Source organism: Salvelinus sp. IW2-2015, linkage group LG31 (assembly GCF_002910315.2).
Source record: "Salvelinus sp. IW2-2015 linkage group LG31, ASM291031v2, whole genome shotgun sequence".
Taxonomy (NCBI): Eukaryota; Metazoa; Chordata; class Actinopteri; order Salmoniformes; family Salmonidae; genus Salvelinus; species Salvelinus sp. IW2-2015.
Window position 1 is genome coordinate 4,824,080 of NC_036870.1, and position 17,157 is coordinate 4,841,236.

Here is a 17,157-nt window from a genome sequence, read left to right on the forward strand (position 1 = left end):
TTACATACTACACGCAGAACTCACGAACAGGAACAGACTACATCAAACGAACGAACAGCCAAAACAGTCCCGTGTGGTGCACATACACTGACACGAAAGACACAGGAGACAATCACCCACAAACAAACAGTGAGAACAACCTACCTTAATATGACTCTCAATCAGAGGAAATGCCAAACACCTGCCTCTAATTGAGAGCCATACCAGGCAACCCCTTAACCCAACATAGAAACACAACACATAGAAATGCCCACCCCGCTCACGCCCTGACCAATAAACACATACAAAACAAGAGAAAACAGGTCAGGAACGTGACAAAAGGTCAATTCAATACGGAGACCAACTTTGTGATGGTTCTCAATGGAGATTCTTTTAGATGTGATCACACCATGTTCATTGTATTTATGAAAACTACACCCATACAGTGTACAGTACCATTGTCACCTACTGACCTTTCTTGATATTGTTGGTTGTAAGTACGAATACCTGCATACATACTGGACTGGTAAGGAGCACTGCTATAACTATTATTAGTAGTAGAATTATAATGATTTAAACATTTGAACAAGTTGGGAAAACCCTTCAGTTAACTACTRTACCTATCAATTATCCAGTTGTAGGAATTATGGTTCCTCAATATACATTTAACAACGTATGCTATGTGTTACAGCACTACTTTTGGTGTCCCCCTCAGGAATTGCTCTTGAGAAAATTTAATGTAATTGTCCCCTCCAAGGTTGATCTCAGATTTTCGCCCCTGGTTAGGATGTGATACATGGCACTCAAATAGAACAATATTTATGTAGTATCTTTTAAAGCATAGTTTTTGTTGTACAGCGTGATCAATGACTTTGATGCAAAGTGTCGGCTTGGTTTCTGGAAAGAGCCCATTGTTTGGCTGTGAACTCTTAAGACCTCTGAACTCATCGGATCAGCTGTAAGACTTGAGCTTTTCCCACTGAGTGTCCTCAGATCCTTTTGGCGAGTTAAAACAATGCAAATCTCTCAATTGTCGAAAGCCAGCGATTCCATCATCGCTTGGCAGAGGCCACTGCCCAGGCCCGAGCATAATGCTGCCGTTTTTTTTTTTTTGTCACAACAATGTCATGCTCTTTTGTTTTGACCCAAAAGCCAAATAATATATTGTGCTGCTGCTACAAGATGCTTGGATAAAAACCAATGTAAATAGAAGACTAATAAACAAGTTCCTAAGCTCTTCTCACATCTGTGACATGCGATAGCATACTCATGATAACAGACAGATGACAGTTACACATCTGTTATCAAGTTTATCATTTGAAATCTCAGTTGTCGTTGCAGACCTAATGGTCAGTCAAGACTTTGAATATCAAATKATACTGTTTCAATTTATGATCTCGGAGAGACAACTTATTCATTTTTAACAACCAACCTGTTACAATGGACGAGCCCTCAAATATGTCACGGTACCATTCACAGCCTTGCTGATGTTATTTTTGTATGTACTGATACAGTATGTTCAAGCACCAGTGTAACTGCTGTTGTGATAAGAGTAAACAACCTCCTGTATTGTCTTTCCCCAGCCACGCGTGATGAAACAGAGGAGACTTGTCTCCCTGACTGGTGGGCTCCTAAGGAACATTGGCAGCACAATGCCTTGTTAAATAGTAGATTCTAATCTGCTACCCTAGGTGGGTGTACTGGTCTCTAGATCTACATTCTTCTCGTGGTTGAAGGATATCTCCCGTGTTTGTGTCCCACAGTTTTCCTCCATGGCCCGTATTGTTTCCCCTGCGGTCTCTCTCGACCCTCCAAACTGGTGGGACAAAGCCAAGAGTGTTTTAGACACGAGTGCACATGCAGTGCGGTCGACCCACTCTGTGCATTCCTGCTCTCTATCAGGCCTGTGGGCGCTGTTCAGAGACCCTCTCTGACAAAACAGGTGGACTACTGTAGACATGACATAATGGACAAACATGTCTCCCTCCAAGTGTACTCCATTTATAGAGTGGCCAAAAGCCTTTAAAACCGTGCTACTATTTAGGCACCATCTAGGCCACATACTATATATAGTAAGGGGGCACGTGTAGTACACAAAGTAATGTGTCTACCCATGAACAGCATAACACTATGGAATAACATAACTCAAATTCTTAAACTCTTCCTCACATTCCTTCATGGTTCCTATGCGGTTTGTTCCATGTCAGTGAGTCTGGTCATTTATAGAATTAACTGTAACTGTTGGGCAAGCCAGTCTGTTCTCATGGAGTTTTGACTAATGACCAGCATGCAGTGAAAAATGAGCATTGTGCAGATTTAGTTTGACACACCTCCTACCTTCAGTTTATAGGCCTGTGTCAGGCTAAAGGAGAATTGCTTTTTTTTTTACATGGCATACAATGTGTAGTTCCCATTTTCTGAAGAAACATGATCTTTCACGTTCCTTTTAACACTACGATTTTATTTGATCTCATCTGTTCTTCTGATGTTTCACAGCACTCTCATCTGACCTTGTGAAAGTTATTATCTGYGCTCTCATTTGGTGCGCAGAGCAGGGGTCTCTGAGTTAATCAGAAAACAGAGTGAAATCGGAGAAAGTAGTATTTGGAATGTCTTTAAGGCCATTGCAGGTTAATCCTACTAGGTCAATATTTTGCATTGTGAACTGTTTAACTTTAAAATGGTATTAAATATTTGGAATTCACCCCATATTATCACCGTAAAACTAGAGTTTTGAAGATTTGGTTCTTTTGCTCTTAAAGTTACCTTCTTGACATAGTTTTCTTTGTAAAAAATAATACCTAAAAAACACAAAAAACAAAAGGCATCTGTTCCAAAATATGAATATGCTAATGTTAGGGTGTTTTCTAACAGAATCCGCTTTGTTTCACAGCTGCTGCAGCTTCTATGGATTAAAACAACACAATCGAGTTTGACAAAAAAAWTTGGTAAACGTATATAGTGCATTGGCAAAACAACATGAGTAAATATCAGCTATAATAACTATTACTTATTAAATGCATTGGATTTCTTATGAATTATGAGATAAATAAGTAGGTATGGTTTTTATGTTTCCATAACTGCCCAAAACTTTTGTGTAGTTGTGATTAACAACTTATTTCATAGAGAAATTATTTCCATAGGTTTCGACATTAGTTAGCATTTACATGTTTCCTTTTCTAGTCAACTGTATGGAAAACAGGGCTAATTTAAATCTTATTTTAATATAATCAATCAAAAAAGATATATGGGGTCCATTTAAACAATGGCCTCACAGTGCTGGAGACTGTTTTGCATCAGGGCCCTAGTTCAGGCCGGGCCGGGGGGAGGGGGGGGGGGGAGTACAATGGCTGGCCCATGCAGAGGGCGGTAGTGACTGACTCCACAGGCACTGAGAGGCCAAAGAACGCCTGGAGTCAGGCCAGCACCATGTACGCCACTGTGCCCGCCTACCCCCACCTGACCTGCCTCATCTCCCATGATACATTGGGGCACGGGGACGACACCTTCAAAGACTGCCCGTTCAACATCAGACAGATAGAAAAGTATCCAAGGAGCAACAGCAGAGCGATTACAGAGTTGGTTTGAAAGGTCTTAATCCCAGATACAGAGCGGTCGTCCCAGCCCTACCTAACCACTATCCAGCATGGCCACAGCGAGTACCTCAGGGCAAAGCTCATTTGGACTGAGCAGGAGGAAGAAGGCCCCTGGCCTGATGGATCAGATTAGCACGTTCTTTGGAGGTGACAAAAACAAAAGGAGCAAGGTGAGCATCTGGGGTTACCAACTGTTATGATCAATGGCCTCACCAAGACTCTTCCAGTCTATAGAGTTCTAATATGATGATGGTATGGATAGATCTCTCCAGTTTTTGTGTGCAGTCGAGAGAGATTCTTTGAAAAAAAGGTGATTTATTTATTGTGCAGAGCTAAAATACTTGTAGAATACCTGATGTAATAATCTTAGATAATTGGTCATTTAATTTTTGTTCTAGATCTACCCAAAATATCAAATGGACAACTTGCTGTACAGATTGTTTGGCATTGTTTCTCCATGTTAAGGATTTTTKAGTGGGGAAATTAATAGCTATAGAACCGCTAAAGATAACAGGGATTCTCGTTGATTAACAGGAATACACCATTTATTTGCTGACAATCTCTTAGAGATTCTCCAGTACGTTTGTATACTTTTTGGTCTGTAGTTCTTAAAGTAGCTCTCATGAGTCAAAAGTGGTCCACAAAAATTGCGTACTATGTCAGACATGTGCACCATGTCATCGCTGTCTCTTTTGCTCTGCTGTGTGTGCATCCTGCTAGCAGTCACTCAAATGGCGAGGGGCTAAAGCTCTTTGGCTGGGACTTGAATTGCATGCGGCTGGCCCACAAGTGGGAAAATGGAGGGGAAATGGTGCCGCACAGCTTCCAGTAAACAGTCGCTTTCAAGCTAGGAATTTTGTGGCTAATTGTGCTAAAAACGTAATTCTGCTCATAGATTATGCATGTATGAACTACACATTGACACATTCAACCCAAAGCGGGAAGGTTTGAAAAATATTTAATAGTTGTCAAAGTTCCGAGGCATGTCTTTAATGTTTATGACCAACATTGAAAAAATCAAAACCTTACCTCTTAAAATATTGTTGAAGYATAGTTCCTCAAATGATTGCAATAGTCAGAATCAAGTCGAGTACATTCCAAAGGGTTCCTCTAATTTCCATTTTAGTTCTAAACTTCTTTTTAGACTTGAATCTTAATTGACCACTCAATTTTAATTGACCACAGAATTTTTTTTACTGACCCCAACCTGGATAGATGTATGTTTCACTGGGTGTGTGTTGTCATAGGTGCATTGCTACAAATTCTCCAGAAGCTTCCCCAGTGGGAAAGTGTGAGAATTTCACTTTTGAAATGGACAGGTGTGTTTCGTGTGATCACAGTTTGAAATCAGGTGTCTAATATACAACTACTGCATAGCTTGAATTCATAAAACGTTGACCACCATTTATTTAGCTGTACAGACTTGATAGCAAACGGAATATCCAATGTGATCTGTCTGCATCATGCACCAGTTGGTCCTCTGCGGGTTTCAAGGTCTCGTGTTTTTTCCTCAAGCAAATCGATCAAACACCCCCAAATGATTCTGAGCCTCGTCTTTATTTTCTCTCGAGTTTATTGCAACCAAAACTAGGGAAGGGGGGCACATTGCTGAGTGATGGCAGGTTAACAACTGCTTATCTCTGATGTTATGAATTTTTATGTCATGTTTTGTCAATATATATGCATTTTAACCCGGAAAATTGCATAATTTTCCCATTGCAGACATTCTAAAAGAATATCTAGTCTTCTCCACTCAGCGCTTGTATTAATCACTGTCAGCTATGATCATGGAAATTAACATAATGCTGTAGGTTGAGTTACAGACCTAGGATCTTATTTTGACCAGTATTTATCATAGCAAAATAATCCTGCTGCAACAGGATTTGAACGTTTAGCCCATAATGTTGCTTGATCTGTGGTTATGGGCTGGACAAAAGTAGGCTACAAAGTGCAATACTGTTAATATAATCGTGTCTTAGTGCGGATTTTCAGTAAATTTGTGTAAATCACGAAGCTCATCCACATTTCCTGCAGCGCAGGGAAATTCTTAGCAACAAAGTTATCCAATTAAAACCTATATCTGGAGGGAGGGGCCTTGAAAAGGCTTGAATTCAGCCTGAATTTTCTTGCTGTAGTACAATTCTTGGATATCTGAATTTATTTCTGCACAATTATACTTTACTTTCTAGAATAGGTTATTTATACACATTTTGAACATCTTCCATTGAAGTGCAATCCTCCATACAGACAGCTTTTAAAAAACAACACAATCACCTTCATGTAAGGGAGCATTTGGTTATGCAACCCTTTTTTTGAACTCATCTGTGTGCATTTCATTTAATTTCTAATTTCCTTGAGCAAACCATGTAAAAAAACTAACTCTGTGAACTAGGATGCATAACATTGCAAAGAAATACAGAGCAGAGCATCTGTTCAGAAAGTCACCTCAAGTTGAAAAATTGCTTAAAATACATACAGTACATACTGTACAAAGTAGTTTATGGACCCATTTTCGTCTAAAATGACATACCCAAATCTAACTGCCTGTAGCTCAGGACCTGAAGCAAGGATATGCATATTCTTGACACCATTTGAAAGAAACAATTTAAAGTTTATGGAAATGTGAAATTAATGTAGGATAATATAAGACATTAGATCCGGTAAAAGATAATACCAACAAAAAAACATGCATTTTCTATTATAATTTTTTTTCATCATCATTGAAATGCAAGAGAAAGGCCATCATATAATATTGTAGTTTAGGCGCAATTTAGATTTTGGCCACTAGATGTCAGCAGTGTGTGTGCAACGTTTCAGATTAATCCAGTGAAGAATTGCAATACTGGACAATATTTTGTATCAAGTCTGCCCAAATGTGCCGAATTGGTCAATTAATACATTTTCAAGTACATAACTATAGAGAACATACAAAAATGATATGGTAATACAAAATGTAAGTTTACACACTACCAGGAATGTCATACATGATGGTTCATTAGCTCATACACTAACTTTCACACATCTAAAGAGTGGGGGCTGAGTGGGGGCTGATATCCCAAGGAACACTCAAAGGGAAAGAGACCAGTGGCCGAGCAGGGAAGGGTGTTGAGGGCATATTCCACCCACACGAGTTGCTGGCTCCAGGTGGTGGGGTTGGCAGAGACAAGGCAACAAAGGGCCGTCTCCAGGTCCTGATTGGCTCGCTCCGACTGGCCATTAGATTGGGGATGGAAACCAGAGGACAGGCTGGCCGACGACCCAATGAGATTGCAGAACGCCTTCCAGAACTGGGACGAGAACTGGGGACCCCGATCGGAGACCATGTCGACCGGAAGTCCATGGATGCAGAAGACGTGCTGCACCATGAGCTCCTTGGCTGAGGGTAACTTTGGAAGAAGAATAAAATGGATAGTATTGTTGCCGTCTGACGGGGGAAGCCCAGTAACAAAGCCTCTCTCCCGGACAACGGAGACTCGAACTTCCGTACTTCCACCACAAACTCCTCCAGACTGAGGCAGACGGCAGACTGTTGCTCCGACACTGCCGTAGCCCAGGCGAGTGCCCTCCCGTACATCAGCGTTGTACGCTATCCTCGAGCGGTCCGAGGGGAATGAAGAAGGCTGCAGCTCGAAGAAGAGGGAGCACTGGGAGAGAAAGACCCGGTAGGTTCCAGAATCTCCAGTGGAACGCTCGGGAGGAGGTAAGCGGGGTTCTCGGGAAACTGGTGTAGGCTGGGAAGAAACGTCACTGGTGGCGGGATTGCTGAGAGTCTGGTGAATAACTGGTGTGGCTTGCTGCTTTGTAAGGAGTCTGCGGAATTGCTCCAGTAATGTATCGAACGCCAGGTCATGGCGTTCCGCCCGGGTATGGAGTCCCTCCATAAGGCATTGCAGTAACTCCTTGTGTCTTCCAATGATGGCTTCTTGCTGGGAGACAGCATTGTGGCGCTGGTCTGAGTCTGCTGGGTCGGTCATGGCCAGTTCCTACTATCAGAACTCAGGATAAGACCCAGATGCAGACAGCTAGAATCAAAGATGTTTATTGACCCAAACAGGGGGCAGGCAAAAGACAGGTCAAGGGAAGGCAGAGGTCCGGAATCCAGGGCAGAGTCAATAAGGTACAGAATAGCAGGCAGGCTCAGGGTCAGGGCAGGCAGAGGTTCGTAATCAGGTCAAAGTCAGGCAGGTACAGAACGGCAGGCAGGCTCGAGTCAGGGCAGGCAGAAATGGTCAGAACCGGGGGAACAAGGAAACAGAAACATGAGAAAGCAGGAAGATGGGAAAACAAGCTGTTAAGACCTGACAAGACAATACGAACCGGCAACAGACAAACAGAGAACGCAGGTTGAAATGCAGAGGGGATAATGGGGAAGATTTGCGACACCTGGAGGGGGGTGGAGACAAGCACAAAAACAGGTGAAACTGATCAGGGTGTGACAGTAAGTACATTATTTACCTTCAGAGATGAATGTATCAAACCAGTTGCTGTGATAAAAGTTTTTTGTTGTTGTGCACTCTCCTCAAACAATAGCATAGTATTTTTTCACTGTATTAGCTACTGTAAATTGGACAGTGCAGTTAGATTAACAAGAATTTAAGCCTCTCCGCCCATATCAGAAATGTCTATGTCCTGGGAAAAGTTCTTGTTACTTACAACGTCATGCTAATCACATTAGCGCACGTTAGCTCAACCGTCCCGGTATAGGGACACCGATCCCGTAGAGGTTCATGTACTCACAGCCATTTAATTGAGCCTGATTGTCCAACGTTAGCAGTGAGACTTCTGTGAGTTTTTGACTACTGTTTATACCTTTAGGGGTCCTCCCGGGGTCACGCCACCTCCCCCAAGCCAGCCCCTCGACGTCGGGCTAATGAGAATGCCGTTATGCATTTCTTCAGGAGCTTGAGCGTGAGTATCTTAGATTGACAACCTCTGTGCGATTTTATATATCATAACATGTATTATATTCGTTTTATTTAAACAAATTGTAATTGTCAAGTTGAAAAGGTTGTGAAATAAATATATTGAACTTACTCTTACAAGACTCTTACAAGACACAAGATGTTTTGTTTGTCGAAGAATTATAAACTAGTTTAATTGTCAATGGTATTTATCTTACCTGAAGCATTGTAGAGACCTTGGCGAAAATGTATTACCTGAAGTGGCATCCGCTTTGGTCAATGGTGATTGTTTGATACAGTATAAGAAGGGCATGATCAAACTTGCCATACAATTGGAACAAGATTTACTTGTAGCTGTAAATAAGCGGTTTGTAGTGCATACAGTATTCATCTTCACCCATTCATGTGCCTATTTATATTGATGAGAGAACCTACTGCTCAGAGAATAATGTAGCAGTGTGTTCTCTCATCAAGATAAATGTAAACTTGGACAAAGTTATTTTTCACCCATTTGAAGTTCTCCAGCAACTTTTGGTTTCATTATTCATAATCTAGACAGACCAGATGTTTTGCCCAGCTCTGGTCCTCATTAGGAGACATATCCACAAGATATTGGGTAGAGTAGTCATCGAGCACAAGTCAGTTTCTCTAGGCCTGCACCACTCCTTCAAACTTTCAAAAGTAGTGTTTTTAAAAATTAAACTCTCTGCTGTTGCTTTTCCCCATTAGCCTTATGTTTCCATCTTTGAACTCATGGAATAGGACCTTATCATTTGTTGGGTTCTGTATCCTCAGGTGACAGCCTCTCCCCGTCCCAAGTCCAGGGTGAGTTCCATTACCTCCTTTAAAAAACATTTCACTTTACTGTGGTTACTGTTTCTTTAGGCCTCTGCTCGAAAAAAAAAAGTGGTAATTATCTTTAAACTGCTCCTTGCTTTTTACAGTGCATGACTTCATGGGCCTGTGCAAGTTCGCTAGCTAGTATAGTAGTTTTACATTTGTTGTTGTTATAGTAACAGGTGCTGCTCCAGTAGGCCTTCGTGAATCTTCCTGATTCTCTCTTTTTCTTTCATGTCTAGTGGAGGGAGGTCTTGGGCTTGGTAGGTCATTCAAACTCAACCCTAAACCCCCAAAACAGTGTTGACCTCACAGCCCTGTGTTTGATAATGCCATCTTAAATGTTTCCCTCTGTCTGAAGACTTTCTCTCATGTCCTTCTGTGAGCGCTTTGATTGTGTTCTTCCCTCTTATTTAACTTTTACTCTCCCAACTCTGCATCTTCCTTCCCTTGTGTGATTCTTCAAGACAGTTAACATCCAAAAGAATGCGCATATATTTCTTAGAAAGCCTAAATAACATTTTGCTAAGCACAAACATTGTTGACCTTACTATTCTTACTCTAATGCAAAATGTCAGATGCATGAATCAACGTCGAACACAGTTTTCCTCACATTGGAATTATTCATGGGACGTAGTGGCTGATGAAAAGCTCAGATACAGCTTATCTGAGCTTTTCTGAGCTTTTTGGTGTCTGAGCTTTTTGGTGACATTACGTCTCATGTTTTCTGTTTCTCTGACATTTTAATTTAGAGTCACTGCTTCTGGATGACTTTGACACTGCTCAACTATTTCTGAACCGCAGCCGGTAAAGACGCTCTCAGGGACCCCATACACAACAGTTTCCGCCTTTCTTTCCGCCTTTCCTTTCCTTTACCAGTCTGTGAGACTCTTTCATCTCTGCCCCATTCTCTGTTCCTGGTGACTCACTAATCTTCCTGCATTAGTGTGTTTCGTCATTCAACTCCTCTGTGTCCACAGAGTGAGCTGTCCAGGGTGTACGAATTGAAATGTGCTCCTCGCCAGTTCTCTGTGTTATGTGTGCTCTGAAGTAATACACGCCTTTGTCTTCCATCTTCTTACCCCCTAAAGGTTGCTGTAATGTTGGTCACTCCTCATTTATTTCTCTTCCTGTCTCGTTCATACCGTTCTTTTACAGTAACAGACCACTGAATGAAGTAAACGGATTTTGATAGAAACATGACATTTCTGGGTTTAATGCAAAAGAGAATTGTGGTAAAGTAACATTTATACCCATTGTGTTTATCAAAATATATTCAAACTCAATATAACTACTAGTTCAACACTATTTTGGTGTCCTCTCCCTACTTCATCCAATGAGAGCTGAGCACTGATTTATACCCAGGTCCAGCCATGTTCCATGTGTTTATAAAGCATCTTGTTCTAGGCCTCGCCACCACATGCTGATGCCACAAAAACATCTTACAGACGCCGCAGAGACCAAGGGACACTGTCCAAAATCTTCAACCTGGTGAGACATCCTGATGTTTTGTGTCCCAAGTTAATCTTGTCGCTGCACAGTTGCACTGTCTGAAGAGTGCACCTGATAAACACTGTTTCTTATTTGTGTTTACCTCTCAAAACAACAGTGGTGATATCGTCAAAGTGAGTAAATTAGAGATGTAACCTAGCCACATCCATCCTGAATCTTCATTCATTTTGACGTAAATTACAAAAAAAGCTAATTACATTGCAATTTATTTGACATCATACTAAACTAACATGTGCATGAACTAAATGGACACAATTATATAGGTTTAACTTGACTGGTTGGGCTACAMTTTATGATATACAGTATGCTCCTATATATTTACGTAGTTAAAGTGTAATTACAGTGAAGGTACACATTGATATAAACAGGTATTACAGTAAGCAAACAGGTATGTAAGTACACTGTAATTACACTGTACCTGGCTATGTCATTTTTATGTAAATGCATCGGTATTAGGGAAATGAATGGTAAAGTGGATGGTGTCTTTTGTTATCAATGCTTTTTCAGTTTAATCTCTATTGCACAACTCATTTTTATTGATGTCTTTATACCTACCTCAACCCTCTTTCCTGAGAGTATATCCCTGAAAAATGTGACTTTTGACAATCATGCAAACACAAATAACAAATTTAACCCTAATCTTCTCATAGAAAATAGAAACTCCTTCTTTCCATCGAATGGAGACACTCGTCCAACCACGACAAGCACTACTTTTAAAGCTCTATATTTCCTCTTTTGGTTGTATAGAATGTAATATTTCAGATATCAGTCTAATGTATTACTTCTGCTTCCCTCTGTTTACAGGAGACCAAGTCCCGCCTTCCCCCCAAACGCTGGAGCACCATCTTCTGAGCTCTCCTCCGATGAGAAAACCATGGAAACGGATGAAGAGGAGAAAGGTCTCCGTTTGACAGACTCACAACAACCCTTGACAACGTTAACACACTAACACCAGCATGTCTCCTTTGTTTGTAGACAGTGACACAATCTTGGCACCTAATATTTAGCATGCTGGGGTGAAAGTGTGCAGTCGTTGAGGGTGGGAGCTGTTGAGTTCGTCAATAGCCTTATAATCTGAGCTTAAAGGGAAAGTTCTCCTTTAGAGTTTTGGAAATGCAACAAAATGATTCTACTCTAACATTTGGCTCAATGGGCTATTCGCCTCATCTAGCACCCTGCTCTGATGATGCTAGTGTCTACTATTAATGGGTTGTTGTGTTTTTCTATTTGTCTGCATTTTGTACATGGATGATCTATTCTACGCATAGAAATAGGCTTTATATTCCCCCTTGTTTCTTTCAGGAGCTCAAACACACAACTGTGTTCGTTTTGTATGTCGCCATTTATGTGAAATCTAGTCTAAGAAAGTGTTTGTGGGTCTTGTTATGCATGCAATTGTCAAAATTGTCTTGTGAAAGTATGTTATGAATCTAGTACTTGCGTATTTGAAAATGTAATGGGAAAACCTGTAAAAGTTATAAACTAACATTATGTAGTATAACAATTACATTTGATTCGTTTAGGCACTTAAATCATCAATGTTGTATAGTGTTATGGTGTCCAAGCCTATTAAAACAACTCATTAAAACAAATGCCCTTCCAAACTGCACTGTTAAACTTTGCAAATGTATATTTCAAAACTGTTTAAGAGCATTTAACATATTTTCTGACTAATCTTTACATTTGTCGTTTCAATGCTTTGGTTAATTTGAAGGTAGCTTTTTGAGTAAAAGAGATGGTGAAATGGGAAGTAGTTAAGAGGTCTAATATATCTCCATAGTAAAAAAGCGGGTGAGAGCATGTAGTTTTGCAAATTCTTTCTCAAACAATTGTATTATGTGTTTGATTAATTTGTCACTTCCCTTGTGTGCACATATCTGTCTGTTCACTGTGAGTGTTCAATAAAAAATATGATTAAAACTTTATAAATTCATACATTTTTCTGAGGATGCTCAATAACATACACTTGGTGCTAAAGGTGAAGAAATGGATTGAAGACCAGAATAATGTGTTTCTTGTAAAATGCTCTTTGAAATAAAGATTTTTAAATTGCCAACAAGTTCTCAGAATCATAYATTTAAATAACTGAAATTGAAGTCCAAAATCCACCTGTCAGGTGGATGGATTATCTTGGCAAAGGTGAAATGCTCACTAACAGGGATGTAAACAAATCAGATTTAAGTCAAAACTGTAACTGGGCCACTAAGGAACATTCAATGTCGTCTTGGTAAGCAACTCCAATGTTGATTTKGCATTGTGTTTTAGGTTATTGTCCTTCTGAAAGATACATTTGTCTCGTAGTGTCTGTGGGAAAGAAGACAACCAGGTATTCCTCTAGGATTTTGCCTGTGATTAGCTCTAATTTGTCTATTTTAATCAACAAAAAAACTCCCTAGTTTTGATGCAGCCACCACCATGCTTGAAAATAAGAAGTGGTACTTAGTGATGTGTTGTGTTGGACTTGCCCCAAACATAATGCGTTGTATTCAGGACATAAAGTTAATTTCTTTGGCACATTTTTTGCAGCTTTTCTTTAGTGCCTTATTTCAAACAGCATCCATGTTTTGGAGTATTGTGGAGTAAATACAATGTAGCTGATCCATCGTCAGTTTTCTCCTATCACAGCTATTAAACTCCGTAACTGTTTTAATGTGGCCTATGGAACAGTTTCCTTCCTCTCCGGCGACTGAGTTAGATAGGACGCCTGTATCTTTGTAGTGACTGGGTGTATTGATACACCATCCAAAATGTAACTATATAACAACTTCACTATGTTCCTAGGGATATTCAATGTTGGCTTCTTTTTATACTCGTCTACCAATAAGTTCCCTTTTTTGCAAGGCATTTGAAAACCTTACTGGTCTTTCTGGTTGAATCTGTGTTTGAAATTCACTGCTCGACTGAAGAACCTTACACGGGGGGTACAGAGATAAGGGAGTCAGACCCTTTGACTTTTTCCACATTTTGTTACGTTACAGGCTTATCCTAAAATGGATGAAATATTTTTTTCCCCTCATTAACCTACACACAATACCCGATAATGACAAAGCAAAAACGTAAATATCACATTGACATAAGTATTCAGACCCTTTACTCAGTGCTTTGTTGAAGTACCTTTGGCAGCGATTACAGCCTTGAGTCTTCTTGGGTATGACGCTACAAGCTTGACACACATTTATTTGGGGAGTTTCACGCATTCTTCTCTGCAGATCCTAACAAGCTCTGTCAGGTTGGATGGGGAGTGTTGCTGCACATCTATTTTCAGGTCTCTCCAGAGATGTTCGACTGGATTCAAGTCCGGGCTCTGGCTGGGCCACTCAAGAACATTCAGAGACTTGTCCCGAAGCCACTCCTGTGTTGTCTTGGCTGTGTGCTTAGGGTCGTTGTCCTGTTGGAAGCTGAACCTTGGCCCCGGACTGAGGTCCTGAGCGCTCTGGAGCAGGTTTTCATCAAGGATCTCTCTGTACTTTGCTCCGTTCGTCTTTCCCTCGATCCTGACTAGTCTCCAAGTCCCACCCACTGAAAAACATCCTCTCAGCATGATGCTGCCACCACCATACTTCACCGTAGGGATGGTGCCTGGTTTCCTCGACGTGACGCTTGGCATTCAGGCCAAACTTGGTTTCATCAGACCAGAGAATCTTGTTTCTCATGRTCTGAGAGTCTTTAGGTGCCTTTAGGAAAACTCCAAGCGGGCTGTCATGTGCCTTTTACTGAGGAGTGGCTTCAGTCTGGATACTCTACCATACAAGGCCTGATTGGTGGAGAAAAAACAATTTCATCCATTTTAGAATATGGCTGTAATGTAACAGAATGTGAAAAAAGTCAAGTGGTCTGAATACTTGGGCGCCGACAGACATAGCAGCTCTGCTTCTAGCTCCTAAGTAACTTTGCGGTATTATATTTTTTGTGTGTTATTTCTTACATTATTAGCCCAGAACGTTTTTTGTTTTATTACATAAAAGTAACTTTGTCCGAACTCCCCAGGGCAATTGAACTTATTCCAGAGGCTGCTCCAAGATGCCGCCGACGGAGAAGAGGTATTCGGTGTGGACTTCAAGTCTGACTCAGGAGGCAGGCACACCATCCACCGCTTCCAAGTACATTACTCGCTAATGTTCAGTCTCTGAATAAAGTAGACGAGCTCAGGGCGAGGATCTCCTTACAGAGAGACATCAGGGACTGTAACATACTCTGTTTCACGGAATCATGGCTCTCTTGGGATATACTGTCCCTGTCCATACAGCCAGCTGGGTTTGCAGTACATCGCATAGACAGGAATAAAGAACTCTCCGGGAAGAAGAAGGGTGGTGGTGTATCTTTCATGATTAACTACTCATGGTGTGATTGTAATTATATACAGAAACTCAAGACTTTTGTTCATCTGACCTAGAATACCTCACAATCAAATGCCGACCGTATTACCTCCCAAGAGAATTCTCTTATAGTTATAGTCACAACTGTGCATATTCCCCCTCATGCCGATACCACRACGGCCCTCAAGGGACTAAACTGGACTTTATGCAAACTGGAAACCACATATCCTGAGGTCGCATTTATTGTAGCTGGGGATTTTAACAAAGCACATTCGAGGAAAATGCTACCAAAGTTCTATCAACACATTGACTGTAGTACTTGCTCTGATAAAACACCCGACCACTACTACTCCACCTTTTGAAATGGCTACAAGGCCCTCCCGCGCCCTCCCTTTGGCAAATCATATCACGACTCCATTTTGCTCCTCCCTTCCTACAGGCAGAAACTCAAACAGAAAGTACACGTGCTAAGGTCAACTCTGGTCTGACAAATCTGAATCCATGCTTTAAGATTGTTTTGATCACGCAGACTGGGATATGTTCCGGTAGCCTCTGAGAATAACATTGATATACACACGGACACGGTAACTGAGTTAATCAGGAAGTGTACAGGGGATGTTGTTCCCACTGTGACTATTAAAACCTAACCAAACCATTTAACCATGGCAAGGTGACTGGTAATATGGCTGAATACAAACAGTGTATTTATTCCCTCCATAAGGCAATCAAACAGGCAAAACGTCAATTCAGAGACATAGTGGAGAAGCAATTCAACGGCTCAGACACAAGACGTATTTGGCAGGGTCTACAGACAATCACGGATTACAAAGGGAAAACCAGCACGTCGCAGACACCAACGTCTTGCTCATGGACAAGCTAAACAACTTCTTCGCCAGCTTTGAGGATAACACAGTGCCACCGACGCGACCGTTCCCAAGGACTGTGTGCTCTCCTTCTCCGTGGCCGACATGAGTCAGAGATTTAAACGTGTTAACCCTCGCAAGTCTGCCTGCCCAGACGGCATCCCTAGCCGCGTCCTCAGAGCATGCGCAAACCGGCTGGCTGGAGTGTTTACGGACATATTCAATCACTCCCTATCCCAGTCTGCAGTCCCCACTTTCTTCAAGATGTCCACCATTGCTCTTGTACTCAAGAAAGCAAGGTATATGAACTAAATGACTATCGCCACGTAGCACTCACTTCTATCCCATCTGGACAAGAGGAAAATATAAGTAAGAATGCTGTTCATTGACTATAGCTCAGCTTCAACACCATAGTACCCTCCAAGCACATCATCAAGCTTGGGGCCCTGGGTCTGAACCCGGCCCTGTGCAACTGTGTTCTGGACTTCCTGACGGGCCGACCCCAGGTGGTGAAGGTAGGAAACAACACCTCCTCTTCGCTGATCCTCAACACTGGGGCCCCACAAGGGTGCGTGATCGCCCCCCCCCCCCCGAACTCCCTGTTCACCCATGACTGCATGCCCACACACGCCTCCAATTCAATAATCAAGTTTGCAGACAACACAACAGTAGTAGGCCTGATTACCAACAATGACGAGACAGCCTACAGGGAGGAGGTGAGTGCACTGAAGTAGTGGTGCCAGAAAAATAACCTCTCACTCAACGTCAACAAAACGAAGGACCTGATCATGGACTTCAGGAAACAACAGAGGGAGCACGCCCCTATCCACATCGACGGGACCGCAGTGGAGAAGGTGGAAAGCTTCAAGTTCCTCGGCGTACACATCACTGACAATATGAAATGCTCCACCCACACAGATAGTGTGGTGAAGAAGAACCTCAGGAGGCTGAAGAAATTTGGCTTGGTCCCTAAGACCCTCACAAACTTTTACAGATGCACAATTGAGAGCATCCTGTCGGGCTGTATCACCGCCTGGTATGGCAAGTGCACCGCCGCAACCGCAGGGCTCTCCAGAGGGTGGTGCAGTCTGCCCAACGCATCACCGGGGGCACACTGCCTGCCCTCCAGGACACATACAGCACCCGATGACAC

The 17,157-nt window shown here is 41.8% G+C and overlaps 1 protein-coding gene across 4 annotated transcripts; it reads left to right on the top strand.

Annotated features, from left to right (window-relative positions):
* The first annotated feature begins 3,478 nt into the window (after window positions 1-3,478).
* mbpa (myelin basic protein a) lies at window positions 3,479-12,884 on the top strand. 4 transcript variants are annotated; one of them, XM_023975723.3, is made up of 7 exons: window positions 3,479-3,745; window positions 8,391-8,483; window positions 9,272-9,301; window positions 9,556-9,576; window positions 10,721-10,804; window positions 10,923-10,938; window positions 11,630-12,884. In XM_023975723.3, exons 1-6 carry the CDS (start codon window positions 3,626-3,628, stop codon window positions 10,926-10,928), a joined length of 354 nt encoding a protein of 117 aa, XP_023831491.1. In that variant the 5' UTR covers window positions 3,479-3,625; the 3' UTR covers window positions 10,929-10,938; window positions 11,630-12,884. The 4 variants fall into 4 exon arrangements, with proteins under 4 accessions (XP_023831491.1, XP_023831489.1, XP_070292589.1 ...); XM_023975721.3 differs by lacking the exon at window positions 10,923-10,938; XM_070436488.1 differs by lacking the exon at window positions 9,556-9,576 and having other exon boundaries at window positions 3,480-3,745.
* The last annotated feature ends 4,273 nt before the right edge of the window (window positions 12,885-17,157 follow it).